Consider the following 23,723-nt stretch of genomic DNA (forward strand, 5'->3'; position numbering starts at 1 on the left):
GATCTATATGAGATTAATTAGAACAGCTCAGTTTGAGCATGGACCTTATACCCTGAACGATCCTTGTATAGTATAAAGGTAAAGATCGATTTGTATTTGTTGTCAAACTGCGGCTAGATTTCAAGACACCTCTTATATGAATAGGGGCTTACTCCAGTCGTAGGAGTGACCTATAATTAATTCTATTTCACTCCACTCTTCTAGGTACGTAGCTCTAGCTCTGTAGTAGACTTTATAGTAATTCCTAAGCTAAGCTAAGTTCTCTCTTCTGGTAAGAGAAGACATTAGCTTAAGCTACAAGAACAAGACACATTGTGAGTACAAGTTCTATTAGACGTAGAGAAACCACCCATTTTAGATATCAAGTCTCTCATCCAACTACAACCGTCCACTTTTGCAGTGCTCTGTGCTATACTCTTACGGGCTGGTCCTCAATTCTACTATTAAAAAGTGACAGTTGAAGAAATTGAATCAAGTAATCAAGAAATTGAGCAAGAAAGAACCTTATTGTTTCAGAACCACCCCTTTGATATGAAAAAGTGCTCTGTTTCTTGCATGGGGTCTATCCAAATCGACAGTAGCTATTGCTATATTGTGAGCAGAACAGTATCTAACTAGGTAAACTAAGGAATGGATGCGTACGACCATTATCGATTCTCTTTTGAGAGCTGCAAGAGCTACAAAGATGGAGCCGTCAGCCCGTAAGTCTACGAGTGTCTATGTGTCGCTAGTATGCGTATGTGTAGAATCTACAAAGTTGGTTATATCAGAAGTATACTATCAACGAAGTGTGAGTTTGTCTGTAATGTGTTTTACTACATGTGCGTACTGCACTACATGCACATTGTTCATGTACATGTAGATGTAATTTTCACCTCTTCCCCACACCCACTATTCTGTCACCATGTATTAAACTAGGTGTAGTGGTTCAGCATTGGCTTGTCTAGTCGATGTTGATGTTAACTGCTGTGTAGTGGAGAACCTTTTTGTGATTCACCATGATTCAGCATTTCAGTTTGCAAGTACACGTCTAGTATGAGGTGTACAAGTCTGAGCCTGTCTTAAACTGCGCTAATACTTTGAGCTTGACAGTTTGCAATTTGTTAGCTGCCTCAACTAATCTTGTAATAATTATTGTGCTAGTTAATGGGCAAATTGTATTACCTACGGCCTGGACATCCATTGTGCTTCTAACCCTAGTATAGCAAGGCCTAGCTTATTGGTATTTTCGAATAACAGAAAATTACACTTTCGACTGAATAAATACGTGTAGTAGTTCTTGTGTTGAATCTATCTCCCCTTTAATAGTGATTCTATGGAGCATGCTTTCACACGTATGCATGCAGTCAAGGCATAATACAATGTAACTCTGTGTTGCCAAGTTTAATCCTTTGTGGTTATTAATTCGTTGTTCAATACATTGTTAAGCTTTGTGTCATTAATTACAATCAACTGCCCTACACTGGTGTTGGCTGGAATGTCACAATTAATGTGTATAAGATATAAAACTGCCAGCATTCCTCCCTGAGGCAATTTTGTGTTTACATTTCCTCTGTGGCTACCCACTGTTGTCACGATTCTTGTGTGAATATTGGCATGGACATAGTTTACCCTCAGGCAATTCAGTTTTTGACAGTGTGCATGAACGTACACACATGCATACATGACTATTGTGCATAACTATTCCAGTTACATTGAGTTGAACACAGATCGTTTCTAAGGTGTAGATTACCCATTTTGAGTAAGTATTACATAAACAAAATTCTGTGCAGTACTCAATGTGTTTTTCCACTCCTCCCAGTGTGTCAATGCAGTAGATGCTCATTAGATGTTTCCATTTGTGTAATACAATAGCTAGGTTTGTTAAAATGGTCTTACGTTTCAGTTTTGATGTTTTAGTGCACAAGCTCATGTTTATATTTTGCCTGCAGCTTGTGTGTGTTTACTGACCACATGACACACAGTGTGGCTGTTGTGGTTTAGGATACGAACACACATAGATTTAATTTGTGGTCAATCACCGTGAAGTACACTCCTATTAAAAGTATGTCGCTAGACATTTGAATTTGTTTAGGAAGATATTATTAGAGGAGGCGAGACATGTACCCCATGCTGTAACCAAGGCTACACCATTAAGTACGATTTTATACGTAATATTATGTTGCATTATCTTAAATAGAGCATTGAGAGTTGAGATACTCCTCGGCATTGATTGTATACACAGCTGGACACTCTCTCTACCCCTCCTTAAAACTGTCTGTTTGTTGAGATTCCATAAATACCTGTGAATTATTCATTGTCTGAATTCAATCAAGTAATTGCTTTAATTCAGATCGAATTTTCCGTTTGATTTTGAATAGATCGGCTATTGTGTGTTGTTGCCTAACAACCATTGTTCTCATGAAAGAATGATGACTTAATTATACCAAATTCATAAAAATGGGTTCTTGCAAAAATCAATCAAGAACATAATTATGTACAACGTACATGTACATCGACCTTACGCAGGTGTAATTATGGCTCGTGCTTGATCTACATGTAAGTGCAAGTTTAAGCCCTTTATAGAGATGGCCGAGTAGAGTGACCTACATGTTTGTTTGGTAAAGTGGCAGTCGTGAATTCCATTGCTGAACTTTGATCAGAGTGTACTTGTATCCCCCATTTCCTGTGTTGAGCTGAACTTTGCATACGGTTGGCAGAAATGATATGATCTCTCTTACACATGCAAGCACATGCAAGCACATGCAAGCACATAATTGTGTACATGTACATGCATGTACAGTAACTATTACATTCTCAGAGTGTGGGAATGTTGTTGTTAAACATGTGTTCACTTGCTGTACTTCTTTTATATAAAGCTTGCTAATGTATTCATCTAGTGTGGGGGGGGGGGGGCTGGGGTGAACCTTCCCCCCCCCCCCAAAATGCTCATCTTCCCCCCCAAAATGTTTGTATAATAATGACATCATCACATTATTACTCTCTAAGATGTGCAATACGTAACTAGATCTACTGTGATGCACTAGCATGTAATAGGGGGTGTGGTCAACAAATGTGGGAGTGGCCAAACATTTTGCGGTGTGCGTAAACCTTCCCCCCAAACTTTTAATCCTAGATGAAACCCTGGTATTGTTGTATTAATTTTGTGTAGCTTAATTGTCACTTGGTGTTTTGAGTTTATAGTGTACATACATCACTGTATTATACACATGTGCTTCAATAGAGCGCCTCCAAATAAGGGACACTGTAGAAAATAATACAAATAACAGCTAGTACTTCCATTTCCCAAAATATACCTACCCTGATTGAAGTGTGACCAAAGGACTTATTGCCTTGAAACATTGCCCCCAATGTGTCACCTACGCTGTGAGTGTGGTTTCCCTGTACTGTATTAGGTAACCTCTTGAGACTTAATTTTTGGCAGTCCACGTTTGGGCATGGCTTGTATGAACACACTTTTATGCACTTAGTCTGGCGTACATGTGTAGGCATGGTTACGGTGTGTATGTACATGTACTTATGCAGTTGGCTAATTAGTGCCAGGTGTGCCCTAAGCGTTGGTTGCTTGTTGACGATTGTTGCCCAACAGTTGAAATTATATTGTACATACAGTATTATTAGGAGTGTGTATGTGTTATGTGTTTATGCATACTCTTTACACCGTGGCCTCTTAATCGGGGACGACCCTAGTACATGTACGTAGCCGTAAGTTTAATATTCCTTTTCTCAGCCACAGTAGTGACCAAATATACTTTCGTTTGTATGCACACAGTTCACAACTCCCCCACACGCATAATTATGTATGTCTTGCTATTAAGATGATTAGGCTAAGTGGTCGATCAGCATTGATTAAGTTGACCAACAGTACGTACATGTACTGCTGTAATACACTAAGAGGTGGCCTAGCTGCTAACACGCTATGGAGGTTTAGAGGACGTTTAATTAACTTGTCTGTATTAAGACCGTGACCACAATTAATACACTGGTTCTTCTGTATAATGTATCAGTACAGTAGGTGTACTTGTACACAGTGTTAATTGTGTTGTGGTGTGGCGATATTTAATATTCTTGTTGGCTGTTTTGTGGGTTTGTACTATCAAAACTCAAATGTAAAGTGATATACATAATGAGTCTGAATGCACTCGAATGACATTGTACAGTAGCATGTGTTATTCATTGAATCATTGGCCTTCGTAAATAAATACAGATCCAGGATTCTTAAGGGGGGTAATTCGCCCCCCCCTCCCCCCCCTCGGATCTGGGAGATTCAGTAATAGACATGTTGTACTACTATAATTATAACTTGTGAGCTGAAATTGCGCCAGAATTGACCTAAGGCCCTCAAATATTCAAAATATTCCGGAGAAGCATGCTCCCCCTACATATTTTGCCCAATTTGCCCCCTCTTACCCAAAATCTTGGATTCAGCCCTGACTGAGCTATATGTCTTTGTTTTTGATTGCTCATAACCATACACATAAATTATTGTTAGATGTCCTTAGATTATTATTAACCTCTCCCTCCAGTAACGACTTTGCTCGTGTCTGTAATCGCTACAAGCTCAACTACAAGGTGGTGATGGAGTATGTCGGTACAGATGGCGAGGGATGCTTCTCACTCGACTCCTTCATCCACTACCTGAAGAAATGTCAGTCCCACTCGTACACGAACCACGTACCCTCAGGGCATTCATCGCATGCTCACGACGTTGATAGTTACGTACGGTCGACTAGCCCCCCTCCCTACAGACCACCTTCTGCTAGCAAAGTCGGCAGGCAGTCAGTACACTCAGGTGAGGAAGTTCATAACTGCATAATCGATGGCTCGCTGATTTAATTCAACCCACTGTTGTACTTGTAGGTCTCTAGTTTATACGCTGCACCTAATTATTTTGGTATGAGGTAAAATGGAAGTGTGTCCTTTTTCTATGGCTATGTAGTAAACATAATTAGGAAGCCTAGCTCTAGAGCACTCTAGAATAGACGGTTCTCAAACATTTTTTCAGTGCTGTGGAAACTATTCGTAGTGAATAGTATTGGCAGAGTTGTTGTGTCCGAGTAAGTGGGAGCATTGTAGCCACAGCAGTAGCTTCCAACTCTGGGCTTTTACAAACCTAATTGCACACAGAACTGGGTGTCTTTCAACTCACCACAGGGGGTAACACCAAAGGAGCTTAAAATTATTAGTATAATCTTATTATAAGTTCTAGTGAATAGCCTGCGTGTAGGATAGAATGAGGAGTGATTCGATAGCTGAAGAGGAATCGGGCTAGTTTGGTGTTTGGTCCGTAGTGAACACTAAGTGGCTTTACGGAGATACTGTTTGAATGTATAGACAAGGTATAATTATACAGAATATGTTTCTGGTGAAAAACCTTTGTGAATGAGCCAAATCAGCCGAAAAATTGACCCTTTGCATCTAACTATTGCGTTCTGGCAAGAATCGTATGTAATATAGTTACTGTAATAGTACTACAGGTTTTGCGATTTTATTTTTACAAATTGATTAACCCTTGCAAAGTTCACATAATTATGTTTGATGCTCGCCAAACATTCTAGTAATTAATACGGTACATGTACAACGTATGTTAGAGTTTTTTTTGGCTTTTTTCACTATGATATCTTACTTGTGTGTGTTAGGAATGTCCCACAACCACACTCGCTCTGGGAGTGGCCGCTATCCCGTCTCACCGGAGAACGGGGACATGAATGAAGACCACGGAGTACGAAGAACAAGAACACCAGATGTGAGTGTGAGTGTGTGTGAGGTGGGAGTTGTGTGAGGAATGTGTGGGTGTGAGGGTGGTGTACACATGTACTGTATGTATTGTCTGTGAATTTTAGGTCACTATACTCAATCACATGTAGTCGCTTTGAATAACAGTTTTTCACTGTAATACCCTAGCTACTGCAACATGTATTTATAATTATGTACGTAGATAGTATAAACTATTATGCTCTTTTAGTATTTCTGTAGGATTAATACTACATGTATTATACAGTGTACATGTGCAGCTTTACTTGAGTACTCGTACATTAGTAACAAAAGCTCATAAAAAGCCTTTTTCAAATTGTGTGTTTTAAATGCAAGCAGTGCACAATCCTCTGTATAGTGCACACGGTGATGTGTGTACGAGAATGCATTTGGAAGTTAGTTAAATTGATTAGGCTGTGGTATTGTTTGTTGACAGTCCACTAACAGTGGGAGGTGAGTGGGAGTGTTAGGGGTATTCATTATTTTGAATTCGTTAGAAACGTTTGCCTACTGTTGAATAATTACATTTCACCACTTTTCTTTTCAGAGAGTCGGTTAAAATTGCATTATAGCATGCACGTGCATTCTAGGTGTTAGTTGTCCCTTACTTGTCACACCAACGGCTTAATTGTGGGAAGGTCTACAGCTATTGTGTGTGCTCACGTTCATAATTGAATTTTAGAGTGGCCTCCCATTGTCAAGCAATCGAGCTTTACAATGGGTGCCATAATTGATTGAAATTCTTGTTTTGACGAGCTATAAGTTTTCTCATAATATATATGTGTGTTAACGTGGATGCACTATGATAATTTTGCCGTGGGAACTATCTGACACATGCACAGTATTCATATAAAACTTCTCACATGCTTGCCCTAAAGTGGAGCCTCTAATAAGGAACACTTTGGGGCTGGTTTAATAGCTGTCCTTTGCGAGAAGGTTACAAACACTATAGAGTATAATAATGTACATGTACCTAGAGCAGGTCAATACAGCACCAAAATTAATGGAAATCACATGAATATTAAATGTGAAAATATGAAGACATTGAAAGTTTTAACAGCCTAAATATTTCACTGCCTCTGCTAACGTGTGTATACATACTTGTAACAATTAAATTGTAAAGATTGAGAATTGGAGAACAAAGATTAAAGAGTAGGTGAGAGCTAGTGAGGAAGACAAGGGGAGAGCGGGAACAAAGAGGAGGAGAGCGGGGGACTTCGGGGAAGAGAGTGCGAAAGAGTAGAATAATAGAGAGTGTGGGAGAATGAGAATAAGGAATATACACGATAACATACTTTAACAAGCTCCGTAGAATTATTATTCATTAGCTCCTCCCCCATCGGCAGCTGTGTGTACGTCTGTCCTCCCTCTGTCTGTTGCCTCGTTATGGATAGTTTTAAGCATAATATTTAGTAAAGTACGCGTTACGGTGCAGATTGCTTATATAAGCAAGCATATAAAGGCAAATGTTTTCTTTATAGCTATAACATGTATACGTGTAGTATTGACATTCCATTAATCATCTTTAGTCAATGTTCATTTATCGAAGCATAATGTACATGTACATTACAAGTGACAGTGAAAATTGTGGTTTTGCTCTGTCCCTAAAAGACTCGATCACCACCCAGTTCCCAGGGCTCAGTCAATACCATAGAGACTATCAAAGTGAATCACTCTTTGCTCTTTGCATATCACGATTGACCTGTCCCCACATCAAAGCATCAACTTCCTACGTCTGTCACCTGTTTAATTAGCAGCAGCTGCTAGTAATTAATTGCTGAAACTAAACAAAGCTTCGGTATTTAAAAAATTAAATGCTTGGAACTTACCCTGCATGTGTGTGGTTAAGTTGTGTAGTCTGTAATATGAACGTGTACCTTCATGTACATGTACATGCAATAAGTAGTATGCAACTACACGCGCAACTACATGTTCATAATTATAGAAGTCCTATACATTGTGTATGCATGCATAATTATAACTGCTTGTATTATCTTTGGGAGAGAGTATACATGTAGGTGGTCGTAAATAGGAAACCTAGTACTAACATTATGCTACAAGGTGGGGTAACGAACACATGTAAGAGGGGTGCCACCATAATTGCATTTCTAGAACTCACAAATATCTGTACTTTGATCCCACAAGTTTGTTGAACAAGCCTAAAATGGACAATTAAGTACAACCTGTGTTGTAGGCATGATCTCAGCCTAGTTAGGTCAAAACGCTAGTACAGTATGTATTGTAGAGATCATATAAGAGGGTGCTATGAATTGCATTCGCAGGGTGCAAGCATTTGCCCTTTGACCTTTGAGGAGGAGTGTCCATTTATCTGCATAAACAAGACGACTTTATCACCTCTATTTTTGTGTACAGATTAATTCCGAGCATAGTTTTGTAGTCTAGTTACAGGCATCACATCTACATGTAGTATATAAAAGACAGCCTCGAAAATGTTACTTGGTTGTACATGTACATGCAAAATCTGCAAAAATACCTTTTTTCGTGGGCCTCACTCCAGCACATGACTGTTCACGCTCAGTTAGTCACAGACATAACATTGTGTGTGTGGTCAATGTTTGTCCCTCTTACACACCATACTTGTCTATGCATGCCGGAAATTTATAAATTGTTTTCGTAAAGTGTTATATAATCAGCTTTCACTTCAAAGGAAAGACTAAAACTGAATTTTTCAAATCAACGGCTCATAAAACCGTAATGCAACTCTGAAGTATTACCTTACAGCCTAGCCTGATGGTCGTTGCTGGGCGTTGTTCATTTGGGGGACTATAATCTCAGGTCAAACAAAAGATACATGTACATGTACGGTATCAGTGTACAGTGAGGCGCCTGTCTATTTATGGTTACCCCATAGGCTCTATAATACAGCCAAGTTACTGTGTAGCGTGTGTGTTTCAATCTCTGTAACTCAGCCATTCTTGATCTTCCCAGAGGTGACCATTATAGACGGACAGGTGCCACTGGACAATGCTAGAAAATTGTGTAGAAGTGTGAATTCCTTATTAATTAGGACACATCAATAAACAGGACACTTTCTATAGGTCCCAAAAGTATTTGCTTAAAAGTGCTATACATGTAGGTTAAGATAAATTATTACGTGTTATTACATCGGTGTACAATGTATGTGAGGCCTGCATCTTGGCTCGCTTCATTTGTCAAGCAATTGCTTGTATTTTTGTAATTGCACTTTCATTGCCTTAAAAAAATTTTCAAATTTGAATATGATGGTTCGACGCACAGGTTTAGGCAGGTGTATTATGCGCTGTTACAACAATAGTTGAATCATCTGAAGCAAGGTGTGGTAAGCATTGTAATAACAATTCATCATTTTTGGAAGAAATGCTTAAAATTCACTTTATAACGTTCGGTAATGTGTACATTTTTCGTACATTTTCCCAAATTAGGTTTGAATAGTAATAGCTAGCACTTTGTACATAATTATGTGGTAATTGACATAGTTTATGAATGCGATTCTTCTATGTTTGTTGGTGGTGCTAATTTGACCAATCAGACCTCATTTATCTTGATTGTGTGGGGGGAGGCTCTTGTATGTATTGCGTACATTCCGGCTAGGTAGTGGTCTCTATGAGAAGTACATGTATTAATCTCTTAACACTCAAGGCAATCTATCGCCTCTGTTAAAGTTGTCCCAAAATTATTGTATCAGTTTAATAATTAATATTAAGAAATTTAAACAGTCTTTCTTCCGTGTGTTAGCACATTGTACAATGTAACACAATAACAAGCTTGTGTACATTGATTTATGACCCCTGTATCGAACTTGCAATTCCTTAATTACCCTAGTTGTCACTTCATTACCATATATGGTCAATGTTGCTCCGTGCATTGGCTAACCTTTCTAGCCGGAGTCCGAGCACTTAAAATGAATGCCAACTTTTCACTAATGTCACACGAGGCCAGCTCATCACAGTGTCTAGCTCTATAGGTTTACGTCCGTGTGATTGTCTTGTCGTAGCTTATATCCACTTGGCAACTTGAGTAATTAATTTTCTTAACGACGTGATAATGAATTCTTTGTCAGCACACTGTACATTATTGGATGCGTTTCTGCAACACGCCCTTGGGGTCTGTCCTGCATAAATTCTTTTAGTGGTGGGGCTCCCTGAAACCACTTATAATCTGGACCAAGGGTCTCGTCTCAACTTAATAGAAGCACGTACATGCATGTATACGTAGAAATTAATCCCTGAATAGGACACCTCATCAGTAAACAGGAATTTTTCAATGTCCCAGAAGTGTACAGTCTAGTCAATGTTGTCTCTTTTCGTTCTCGTCCCACACATTCCGGTATTAATTACGATAACAAGGAGTTATTGATTGTCTGTAAACACTTGTGTGTGGCCGACTTGTGTGTGTGTGTGGCGGAGGGGGTTGCATGATATTGATGGATGCATAAAAGCACGTCTTGTATAAATGTGTGTTTTGTAGTCAGTTTTATGATTCGATAATTCCTTTAATAGTGTGTACACAGCACCATACATGTACAATCATAATTATAAGGGCGGTCCAGACTCTCTTTATATTGATTTATATGAAATCTCTGAACGAGTCCTTTATTCTGTTACTCTGAATCAATGCATACTTGGATTATAGTACATGTAGTTACATTGTACATGCATGTGCAGCCAATTTACTCAGTTTAGTGTAATTGTGCTGTCGTGAGAAAAATGTTAAGCACGCTGTTTGATAATCTATAGCATCAGTGAGCGCATTGCTAAGAGGTAGACTCAACTAGTAATTTAACGGTACATAGATTTTAATTCGTTTATGGGATGGATTCAGAGTTGCAGTTTGCTTACGTTTGGTAGTTTTTACAATTTGCTTTTAATTCTTTAATTTGCATATTGGGGGAGGTGTTCCTAAAAAAACTGCTAAAAATGACTTCATAGTGTACCAATAGTCTAATTAGCATGAAAATAATCAAATTAGTGTAGTCCATTCAAGCTAGTGAAGGTGGGTGGAATGTTCGAATTTCATCCGTGGTCCAACCTGTCTGAGTAGTGTTCACTGTCTGCCTCGATCATTTTTGAGCTTTTTAATTGCTCTTTGTACATGTCTAAAACCAAAGGCGTATACGCCCTTGCTAAAACATTGTATTTTGTGGGGCATTGATGTCCAGTAAAGTTTCACCCAAAGCCTACAAGGCATGATACATGTATACATAAAGCGAGTATTGCCTGGCTAAGTACTCCTAGTAAGGATTTACATAAAGTTTCGCTAAGCATTGCTTTCTCGGGAGGTGGTTGTATTGGCCACAATGATATCGCTATGTATACATGAGGGTGGGGCTAGAAGAGGCTCCTATAGAACTAATTATTGTAACCTAGTAGCAGTAGCAAGGTGGAGTTGTACGTGTGTTACCACAGTGATGTGGGCATGTTTCTGTTTGCCCTTTGTCAGCTAAACATCCTCCGCTATTTTCCCATGCCCTAAAATCCAATAAATTGCACGCTTACTGAATCTATTTTAGAGCTTTGAATTTCTCCTCCTCACGATTATCATAAATATTCATCTATTTGTGTTTTTTGATCTGCTTATGTTGCATTCCAATTCTCACTCACAAAAGTACCTTGGCAGTTGTGCTATGAATGTCATTATTTGTTCTTTGAATGTCATTAAGACCATCCGTTTATGCAAAGAGTCTCCCCTGTTCAATCACTGGAGCGTGTCCTCCCCCACTCCACCCTCGGGACAACCTGACTACAACCTCTTCCTATTGTGAATACACACTCATTCTATGAATACATTGTTTTACGTACTGGAGAAACTATAGCGCCATTATAATTATAGCGTGCTGCTTTGGTTACGTATTATACCTGCCCTTGGCCTTCTAAAAACATACCTCGCTGACCTCCCTAATTTAAAGAGACTACCTCTCTATTGAGACCACTCAGTGCTGCCCCAAAAGAGACTACCTCTCTATTGAGACCACTCACGCTATTGACCTCCCTAAAGAGACCACTTCTCTATTGTTGAAACCACTCTTAAAGGCCCTACACGCGGAGGTGGTCACCTTATTGAATAGTTTCATGACTGAACACCAATTAGTAGTTTTAGTCCCTGTGTGAAGTGTTTGTTCAACTATTGTTACTCCCATAAGCTGTTTTTATAGGCACTCTTTGATGTACCCCAGTGCTCTTTAGTGTCCAGATACACTGTTTGTCTTGGAGTTGAATTCCATCAAGAACCTTTCGAAGTGTCCTAATTATAAGGGGTTCTCTTATTTCGGAGAGCTTGTGTTTAGAGAGGATTCTACTCCATTTATTATTTCTACAACAGAGCTTTAGTTTGAACTTAGCATGCAGTGAACATGCAAATGTAATTATTATTTCAGTTCTGAATTTCTAAACCCATAATTGTGAATGAGGTAGGCAGGCAGGTGTCAGTCGCTGTGTGTCATTAACTCTCAGACAATCAGTGCATTCTGGAATGATAGTAGCTTATTGATTGCTTACGTGCAAAAGAAGGGCCTGGTAGCGGAATTGCCGTACATGTACATGTATAAAATCAGGTAAAAGTTGTATTACTACTGTACGTTACAGTACATGTAACATTTCTGCTGTATATATAAATAGAACTGTCTCTTACAACCTTTAGGTAATAGGTCGATTGGCTCCATCATGTTAAATGACTTTTTCCTGAAATGATCCCTTTTCTCCATACATGTATTTCACATAATTATGCCTCAATAAGATAGACATCTTAAACACTCCTTAACACCTCTACAGAACTTCCTGTCACCTGAAGAGAAGCCTCGTCATAGCGAAAGATCACGTAGTGACATGTACGAGCACCACTCTGTCTCATCACGGTCACGAATGGGCACACACTCACGAGCTGCAATAGACACGCCCCCTCCAACTGTCACACACCACCCACGGAATCGGTATCGCGGGGACACGATCGCTGGGAGGTAAGAAAAAGAGAGGAGACTATAGCCGATTATTTGTGTGTTTGTATAAGACATTTCCTCAAAAGAACACGAGTATCATGTCCTGTGATTGTTAAATGACCTTTAACCCTACGCAGATCTGATAAGGCCCGTAGTTTCAAAGACTCCGATGATGAGGACGTGATGCAAGACTCTTACTACCCATCCGTGTCACGTATAAGATACAAGGTTTGTGCAAAGGGGGTATCAGATTGCGGTTCTTCTATGGAAGCGAAAAGCACACATGGACAATTAATGTATTCGTTTTCCCTCTTGCGATTTGTGTTCCCTTTTGGGCTTGCGTACATGTACATGCGTACATGTTCAGTACACTGTGCAGAAATACATGTACATGTACAGTTACAAGATTGGATGCATTCACTATACACAGATTTCACTGTATGTGTCTGTCGCTCGCTATGGCTCTGCTTTCTCCCCTGATAAATACTGTACATACACATTAGGCAACACAGGTACTACAGTTACCAAATACATCCCATTTTTGAGGGGTCAATTTCTCAGATTACCACAAGAGACGTTTTCACTGGCAGCGTGGGTGGTGGGATAATTGTTTCTTGCAAAATACTTCTTCGTATTACATGCGCTTGTAAACACTTGAGCATGATAATTAACTAAGTGACTAATGATGTTACTGTACAGTGTACGTATACAATGTACATGTAGCACTGTATTTAGACTATATGCTTAATTATCATACTTTTTCTTCACCCACAGCACCAGGCGGGTGAAGGCCACGAGAAGTCGTCACGGTGGGAGGCTGGGGTCGATAAACCACAACAACAACAACGCAGTAAGGACAACTACGATAGCCAGGACCGGGCGTACGCACAGGTGAGAGTGGGGTACACACACATATCCCCTCGCCCCCCCCCTCTGCACACAGTCACACCCCACACATGCACATCTGCTAACTTCCGACACGAAACTGTAACACATCTTCACCACACAAACACAGTGAACGTTTGACAAAACTTGCGACCAAAACTAATTTCAAGTTACTGAATGAATTATTGTACAGTTGACATTACCTATTGCCATGTGATTGACTCCGTCTCCTTTTCTTCTGTACACAGTTGTATCGAGAGAATGAAAAGTTGAAACAGAAAATAATTGCGATGAAGAAAGAGAGTACAGCCGGGTCAGACTCACCCTATATCGAGAGTAAGTACATGTACCATATTACTGCTTTTAGTTTCAATCACTCATAGTTATACTGTACGTATACTTTATAATTATGAGTTTCTCTGTAGCTTGTTACCTACTGTATATACGTACCAAGCTACAGAGAAATTCAATAGGCGTTGATTTGGCGTGGTTGAGCTGTCATGTACCTAATGCTCACTATTACTGCACACTTGCGCTACGTTACTTCACATTATTGAAATGTATGTCCCTGAACAGTTTGCCATTACATGTTGCTCTCATTATAACTGTTTTCCTTGTTTTCTTGGAACTACTACTGTAACAGTAACCGCGAATTCCTTCTCTGAGTCGCTACCGTTTGCCACCCAGTAGTCGTACATTCACTGAATTCCTAGGCTGGGACTGGCGGTTAGTAAGAGCCACCCTCCCACCCGATAGCTGATAACCTTGCTGTCGTCGTGGTGACACAATACAGCCTAGTGTTTTATGGGACTAATTATATAGTTATTAAGCATTCAGTTATGTAACGGGAGTACATGTACACTACGTAGCTACCTAGCGTTTTAATTGCCACCTTAGGATATACTAAAATACTTTAAATTTGTGACAGCTTTGTGGTATGAGAGGTCCAAATTTAATTTACTTCATAGTACGCATGTGCTTGTTGATCCAGAACTTTCAGGACTTTTCGTCGATAGTTCCTTCTGTGCTTCAGTCTAGATCATGTGCTCAGGAAAGACTGCAACGCCCTCAAACAAGAATACAATATGTTTTGGGAGCAGCCACTTGTTCCCTTGGCACAGTTGTATATAGAGAGGCTGTCATTTTTTACGTGATTTCCGCTATACTTATTAAACTTGATCTGCTTAGATTTATTTGCCCACCGCTTCACCACAGGACAATTTGATGATCTGAAGAAAGCTAAGGAAGATGCTGAAGAAGAACTACGAAGAGAAAAGAGCTCTCACAAAGCCGTCAGGAAAGACTGCAATGCTCTCAAACAAGAATACAACAAAATACGCTCAAAGGTACATGTATGTGCAGTGTGAGGAAGGTGTTGATGTAAGACCTCCCTCAAGCCTTTAATGAAGCTACATTGTACCCTTGTAGTTTTTTGGGGCTATAAAGATACAAAAAAGAGTTGGTACTTTTCTTTATCAATGCAGTGTTTACTGTCAATCTATGTTATGTACATACATGTATACATGTACATGCATGTATAATTATAGTTAAATGAAGCTCCCACTCCCTCACACGTGTACATGTTCGTGTATCTTCACACTCTCACCCACTCCCCCAGTTCGAAGAGCTGGAACGAATCAACTGGAGACTATCAGACGAAAATCACAAGCTCACTATCAAACTCATGGAGGAAGACCGAAGCAGCTCGGGATTCTCCCGTCGCCCTGGAGACGGGGGCTCCGGTGAACCCTCGGCACGGTCCAGTTACGCCAGTGAGCTGTCCTTCCAACGATCTCATCTCAGACAAACTTATCATGGTGAGTGAATTTGTTGTCGAAGTCCTAAAATTACATGTGTAGGTATTGCATGTACTGTATACTGCTCTTATGGGGATGGAGTTGATTGATATTTAGGCTGATAGGCTTATTTTTAGCCCTCTTGCTGGTCATTATGCATACGTACAGCACGTAGTATAATGTAAAGTTTCCACGTTGACCCCCCCCTTCCTTGTACAGGTACTACGGGCAAAGGGGATGTTTCCAAGGACACATCGTCTCGCTCAAAGTCCAAAGGTCGGCCTGAGATGAAGCGGGTCTCCAGTGAGGGTAAACCCCTAGATTACGAGGATCCCGGCAAAGATAACCATATCAACTACCCAAAAGCAAAGACACACGTAAGTGTACTTTTATCTGTTGTGACCCTTTACCACGTTTAAGATTCACGTCCTCTTTCGATGTAAGTCTTGTGTTTAGATCTGCATATCCTTGTTTTGCGACCAATCTAAACCAAAGAACCAAAAGTTTAAGCTGCCTATAATTGAATTGATCCCCTCCCTACAGAAATCCGGAACGTCCAGTGCAGGCTCCATCATGGACAATCTTGCCCTCACAATGGTCAGTACAACACCAGACGAGCAGTCACAAGTCTTTATGGTGCTCGGGGAGGACGTCAGCAAGAGTGTGGTGAGTGGGTGGGGTGGGGTCATTGGGGTGTATAGTTTTGAACCTACATGTAGTAGTGGTAAAATTTGTACTAAGAGATGCATGCATGCACACATTTTGCATTTCATGTGTGATTTTGGGGCCAGTTTAACTTATGAATGTGCTGTGATATACAACGTATATATGTACATGTACATGTACATGTATGTGTGACTAAACAGTTCACCTACATGTATAATTATTTATTCTCCCAACTCCAGCTACCTGAAAGCCTTGCAAAAGACAAGGAGCTAGCGATGATGTATGCACTCCAAAACTGCCACTCTGTGCAAGAACTCATCAAATGTCTCGTGTCTTACGGCGTTTCCTCCAGCTCTGACCAACTCCAGGGCTTTCAAGTCGAGAACAAGCATTTGCAAGAACGAGTGGAACATTTGAAGGCCAAGAATACAGCAATTTCTGAATCTTTCCAAAGTTCTAAGCTGAATATGGACGAAATGTACCACAATGCAGAGAAAATCGAAGCAAATAACGTTCGTTTACGGCATGCACTGATAATGGCCCAGCACGCTTGTGAAGCTTTTGAAGTTCTCTTCGAATTACGATCAGGATATTCGAGACACGGTGGTTCGAACGGCTCTTACTTTCCATCATTTGATAACTCGAGTCTCGATTCAACCCTCGCTAGAAGTCCTGATCGGGAGCAGGTGTCAATCAAACACACAGCAACGTATCGAGCTCGATGTCTACTGCACAGCCTCGACTCAGATGTTGAGCTTCAAAGCTACCCCCCTCTGTTAAACATGAGACAAGGCAGTGGTGAATATCAATCACATACAACCAATTGGCTACCAGGTACATTATCGCAAAACACTGGTACTACGAGTGGGTTGAGCTCTATGAGTGGTGGAATTGAAGGCGACATAACACAAGCTGAAATCGATCGTTTGAAACAATACTCACAAGCTCTCTTGCATTACGAGAATCACCTAACGAGTACGCTAGTCCCGATGGATGGTCTAGAAGGGCTGAAAACGATTAAGAAGCCTGTGGTTGTGAGAGATTGTTACCAAGCTGACGCGTCTGGGAGCATCACTGATCTGGAGGATGCAGCACATGCAGAGGAGCTGTGTAAAGTTAGAGAGGAGAAGGCTGAGCTACGGGTAAGTACACATACATGTACTTACACTTTCCGCTGGGTTTATGGAATTGATTGTAGACATTCCCTGTACAGGATTTTACATGCCACATGTACATTGTAGCTAGCCAAAAGAAACTGCATACTGTACATCTCGCAAGTGCATGTACTTACAAATGTAGGTTTTTGCTTGGAACTCTGAAAATGTGTATGAATTGCTTTGTTATTTTGGCATTGTACATAGTTACATGTGATGTACACTACCTGCCCATATTTGTTTCCCACAATCTCTCAACTTGAAACCACGCCCCTCAGTCCCAGATATACATGATGGAGCAGGAGAAGAGACGCATGGAGCTTGAAGTGAGTCGAATGCTCATTCACAAGCAGAAGTCTGACAGACAGATCGCTGAGCTGCAGTTCCAACTCAAAGACGAGAAGAGAAAAAGAAAGAAAGAGCAGAAAAAGAGAAAAGTACGTTTGAGCCTTGTTGCTACATGTACTGTACAATGTACATGTAGCTTGTAAATTATAAAGCTGCTAATTTTCGCATGTCTCGGTAAATGGACCCTTTACATATATGAATGTACATGTTACATGTATGTACATGTACATAATGTAGGTTAGGCATGCTATGAACCTTGATGGCTGTATTCATCATGTCACTAATTACAGAGTGAAGCGTCCATCCCCCCTCACGACCCAAGTCACATCAGTGAGCTTTCCCTGGAGTACACCAGTGCCCTAGACAGAGAGAGGGAGGTCTCGAGGAGATATGATGACCTGTTCGGGTTCCTACAGTGCCACATCAAAGATTCACAGGTACGACATGTACAGTAGGTTTAAAGGAGTGACTACTTACTGTGTCTGAAGCGTCAGCAAAAGCGACTAGGCTTGTATACGTGCCCCAAGGCCCCAAGACTGAACCTTCTCATTGACGAGAATTAAACTGTTTTTATCTGCATGCATAATACATGTACATGTACATTTATTTAACAAAACAAGTACATAAACAATCAATCCCATGCACACCCACTGTTGACACCCACACAGGACACAACAGAGCATCTTATGACGTTTGTCAAGGAGCTACGTCGAGCTAACAGTGCACTAGTGGATGCCTTTGAGAAGTCTAAGAAAAGACAACAGGCTGAGAAGAAAAGAATGAAAACTGAGCTAGTCAGCTACATGAACAGAATACAAAAAGGGACAGGGCCTCTATTAGACGTGAGTCAAAACAAATTGTTTGTTCAGTGGTGGACTTGGTGCCGCTTTTAATATTACACACGTAGATCATTGACGACCATTGTGACATGCCTGAAGCGTTTCAACTGTTTCTATTCAATTACAGGAACCCATACCAGTCGGACCATTGCACACATGACCCACTACCGAAAGTAATTGAGCTCACAAAAACTGATTTTAAGCTGCACCAGAAATACATAGCATCATTACGTAACGCATTGTCATGTTTATAGTACAGTAATTATTAGTCTACTAATTATTTACTTCAGTTAATTTTTGTACAGTAAGTACTTAATTTTACCATAGCATAGAATTAATTTATTTGTACCTTTAATGTAGCTACAGCTTTTGTAGTTTTAAGTAAGTACGTGTATACTAAGTTTGATTTTTATGTATTAATAATTTTTCCTTATTATTTCAGCAAATTATACGTGTATTATTGTTTGTAACAATGAAATTAATTCCCAATGCATTTTGCATCACATCACTGCGGCATCCTCTATAATTGTTCGACTATGAATTCTGAATTCACAGAATTCACTTTACTGCAGCATGTATAACTAGCCTCAATCTGAACAACTATTTGTTCGCCTAACCATTATAAAAGTGAAAACTTGGCCTACATGGGATTGAGGCTTGTACTATAATTACCGTATATCTTCTAATTTATCGGACACTTCTAATTACCTCAGTATAAATTATACATGTAATAGAGAATTATTATTATTATAGATCAGGTCTTTCTCAATTGAGAGCGGCCTGTAATCGAGGCTAGCACGCACGCGGGGTAATTATTTACATACCCCGTATAATTATTTCACTGAGCATGCACGTGATTGTGCTCAGTTCTTGGGAACGCCTCCTCATATATGCACTTCCGATTTTATAAACCTCATGGTTTCTAGGCAAGGTCACAATCTACGGTCAACCCCAAACTGTTCACTTCTCTGATTTGAGCCATCTTCTTGCCCTTTCACATCACCCTCCTAGGAAATTGTAAGCTTATTGTCTAGTGCACACACACTAGACTTTAATTGGGTTGATATTCGGATTTTAGCCAAACCTAAGTTTAATTATTCTATAAAACTACATTCGTATTATAATTATGTGTTAATATGTACTAGGCTTGTTCTCACAACCATTACTTCCTCACCATTGCCCTTTCTCTAATTCAGTGTAGTAAACTAGATTACTTGTTAAACAGGTCAGTTTTCGACCCTCCCCCAATTCTATTGGTGTGAATACTAGCAATTAATTCTCTACGATATCCTAATATGGACATAAAACATTTTCTAACGATATTCATGTCACACTATTGAGTGTAGTTCGGCTACAAGTGCATGTGACCTTTCAATTGTGTTTTTTAAAAGTATTGTCTAACTGGATAGTGCTTTGTTGTATGCAATGTAATGGTACGTGTTACTGTCCCAATGTTACAAGCTAAAAGTATGACCATTCATCAAAAACATTTTCCTGGTTTCTAGGCCTTAGGATTCGCTTTACCTCCAGTAGTTTTAGCGTGTGTAAATACGTGTATTTAAGCACAAAGCATAAGTTTTAGCATGTACAAAGAAATTCACTGTCCAACACTACATACAAAATTCACACACACACCCAGAGAACATAATGGCTGCTGTTGACAAAAATAAGCTTGGTTTTGCCGAGAGCTTTGCTCTGAGTGGCTGCGCTGCCATTATCTCAAAGACAGCTGCTGCCCCCATTGAGAGAGTCAAACTCCTGGTCCAGAACCAAGATGAGATGATCAAGGCTGGCCGTCTCTCTGAGCCCTACAAAGGAGTCATCGACTGCACTACCAGAACATTCAGGACTGAGGGTGAGTGCTTTATGCGTGTTAGTATTATTCGGGACATACATGTACATGGTTATACGTGTAGATTGGTATTTTTACAGGCTTATCTTTGACTAGTGGTACTGTATATGCGTACTTTAATATTAAACTCCAGTTTGGTCCCCAAAGTCCTTTGTGTAGTTTTCACGTGTATATTTGTACTTAGAAGTGCAGAATTTTCTGCTGTTCATTTATACTGTTGTTGCTCTGTGTACATTGTGATGTCATGGTTAGCAACTCCTTCTTTTCTCCTGCTAATGTGTTTCTAGCCATGATTAATTGTCGTAGTAGTATTGTATTGTATATTGCGTGTATGAACAACTAACATTTTCTTTCGGTTTTGACCTGTACGATGGGTATTATTTAGAAAGAAATGTGTGGTCAGAAGAATGCAGGGAAACTTGTATCGTGGGCACCAATAGATACTAGCTGAATGTGGTGTTGTTGTTAGCAGCTTGTGGGATATGATTTTTCAGTGTGTGTGTACATTTTGTAACAAAGTACGGTGTGTGCTTTGGCATAGTAATTATGCATGTACATGTACATTGGTGGTGTCAGAGCTTACGTTTTCATTTTGTATGTAGATTGCTTCCTATGCTTGTGCAACTTGTTATGCGCTAATTGTATTAATTGGTTTTTGTGATCAACAACAATTATTATTGTGAGGCTACTGCTACAATATTGTGTATGGGTGTACTATGCTTACAGCCCACAGGAATACATAATTACACGTACATACCGTAAAACTGGAAAATTTGGTAAGTGTTTTAATTTTGCGAAGTTTTCAAATTAAAGTTTTCCGGTAGACACAACGTCAAACTTCAGCAGTAGCCACACTTAAGACACCAACGCGATGTCAGTTGGCTGGTATTATCATTCGCCAAATAGTTATAATACATGTAATTATACCCGCCAAATTTTCCGATTATAATAATTATAGTACATGATCACGCTTTCTTTTCCCATTCTGCAGGTTTTCTTCCCTTCTGGAGAGGTAACTTGGCCAACTGCATCCGATACTTCCCCACCCAGGCCCTTAACTTTGCCTTCAAGGACCAGGTCAAGGCTCTCTTCAAGCCCTCAAAACAAGACTCGTACGCTACCAAATTCTCCAAGAACATTGCCTCTGGAGGAGCTGCTGGTGCAATGTCTCTGTGCTTTGTCTACTCACTTGACTACGCACGTACTCGTCTTGCCAATGACGCAAAATCTGGGAAGAAATCAGGAGGTGAGCGTCAATTTAACGGGCTTATCGATGTTTACTCCAAAACTCTCAAGAGCGACGGTTTCGTTGGCCTCTACCGTGGTTTTCTCATCTCCTGTGTTGGAATCGTCGTGTATAGAGGGTTTTACTTTGGCTTGTACGATACCCTCAAACCTATTCTTCTCGGTGAGAACGCTGGTGTCATGATCTCGTTCCTTCTCGGCTACGGTGTCACCGTGACAGCTGGTTTGATCTCCTACCCCATCGATACAATCCGTCGGCGAATGATGATGACTTCTGGAGAGGCCGTCAAGTACAAGGGCTCCATGGATTGTGCCCTTCAGATTATTCGTAACGAAGGTGCAATGTCGCTAATGAAAGGGGCAGGAGCTAATATCCTCCGTGGTGTGGCTGGTGCTGGAGTGTTGTCCGGTTTCGACAAGTTCAAGGAGCTGTACATGTTGTGGCGTCTGAAATAGAAACTGGTTAGAACACTGCTAGAAAGAGTTTTAGTTTAGATTGAGTTGTGGCTGTGATATAATTATTGGTTGATGTTCTTTGTACTGCGTAATTGTAGCTTACAATTATTATATATATCTATGCTTACACCTGCATAGCTTATTATAATTATTTATAATGATGAAGTTTTATACATGCATGTGCTTTAATTAAAGTTTGTACTAGCGAAAGGTGAAGCTGCATAATTATATGCATGTTGAGGAAGCCTTGTAATTTAATAATTATACATACTGTACAGCGGGAATTTTTCGTGAGGTGCAAAATTTCGCGTTTTTCAAGGGCAGACAGAAGACACGGAAATTAAAACAGGCCTCATCCATGGTGGGTGTGGTTTCCTGGCATTGAACCGTGAATATTACAAAATAATTAATGTTTGGGCTCGATCTGGAGCCAAATAGCTAAAATTTGCATCCGTGAAATTTTCCTGCTGCTGTCTGTACCATATAGAGAGGGTAATTTTTGTGGTTTCCGTGGTTGAAGGGAATATTATACCCACAAATAAAGCACCTTTACCTGCAGTGCAAACTCCAACCACAAAAATATTACCCACGAAATGTCTCAATAATATTATTGCTGAACCACGAATATTTTTTCCCCCGAAGTTACCCGCTATACATACATAGCCTCCTGCAGCTATTTCTAATTAAGCATTCACTCGCAAAAATTAAGATGACCCTAAGACCATAAATTATTATTATCATGTCTATTGTCAAGTCCAACATACTGTGCTGTGAAATCAGTTGTTTCTATAATTATAAACTATAGCAGGAGAGCAATAGGGCAGCTAATCAACAATTAAGCTTGAAGACAATGGGGTGTCATCAAGGAACTAATGTTAGAGATGTCAGACCGGAAGTAGTGCGTGGGCGTATTTTCGTACAGTAATTCAATGGTAAAAAACGGGACCAGAAAGTGAGTGAACAAAAAGGGCTTTCCGCAAGCCCTGGAAGAGTCTAGCAAACAACAGCTGTTCCCAGGGGTAAAAAATAGCGTAGAATTTGATTTTTATAACAGTTTTTTATGATTTTAGCATTTGATGCTTGTTTTGTGTGTGATTTTTTCTCAAAGGTGATCATCATTTTGGCAACCAAACATGAAAATGAAAAAAAACACAAGTGAGCATGTCTTTCATCTCTAACTCTCTCCAGATTATGCAAAAAGTTGCTACAATAAGCTTTTATTTCTTGCGGAATCACATATTGCATGGATAGATGGGTGGAGCTGAGAATAGAAATGCAGTAAAATCAAGCCAAGTGTACCAATAGCTGTATTTATTTCTTAGAAGTTCTTATAAGTTACTGAAAGTAATTATTGAAGCAATCTGAAAGCCTCTGTTGAAAAGAAACAAGAAAGATTGGAGAGAATTCCAGGGACAACAATGTCAAAACTATTAAATTGCAAGAACTGATTCAATTTGCACACAAAAAAGACAAGAGTAATCTACTGTATTAATTAGAAGCTGTCAACAGAGTTGTATCATAGATTTATAGTTGTATGGCCTTAAATCTACATCACACTAAAAATGAATTATTTAGACCAAATGAAATTGACAGAAAAATTGCTTATAAAGATCAAGAAACAGATACAAACGTAAGGTGGACATTGATGAGAGTTCTGAAACATGATACAATATACTGTACGAAAGAAAAGATAGCATGGTTACTTTAAATCCAAAAGAACTCTCTGAAGCAGGAGACATCATACTATTATAGGGACATCATAAAGATATACATTACAGAAACATTATAAACTTCATA

General features: G+C 39.8%; 1 protein-coding gene across 1 annotated transcript; it reads left to right on the forward strand.

Annotated features, from left to right (window-relative positions):
• Positions 1–164: 164 nt before the first annotated feature.
• Positions 165–22,091, forward strand: LOC135336384 (colorectal mutant cancer protein-like). Its single transcript, XM_064532147.1, has 18 exons — positions 165–701; positions 4,527–4,792; positions 5,640–5,752; positions 12,522–12,706; positions 12,823–12,913; positions 13,460–13,576; positions 13,819–13,906; positions 14,786–14,916; positions 15,189–15,387; positions 15,586–15,743; positions 15,910–16,032; positions 16,272–17,174; positions 17,465–17,623; positions 17,825–17,971; positions 18,203–18,376; positions 18,442–18,604; positions 20,013–20,228; positions 21,217–22,091. Exons 1-18 carry the CDS (start codon positions 631–633, stop codon positions 21,924–21,926), a joined length of 4,014 nt encoding a protein of 1,337 aa, XP_064388217.1. The 5' UTR covers positions 165–630; the 3' UTR covers positions 21,927–22,091.
• The last annotated feature ends 1,632 nt before the right edge of the window (positions 22,092–23,723 follow it).

Source organism: Halichondria panicea, chromosome 5 (assembly GCF_963675165.1).
Source record: "Halichondria panicea chromosome 5, odHalPani1.1, whole genome shotgun sequence".
NCBI classification, from domain to species: domain Eukaryota; kingdom Metazoa; phylum Porifera; class Demospongiae; order Suberitida; family Halichondriidae; genus Halichondria; species Halichondria panicea.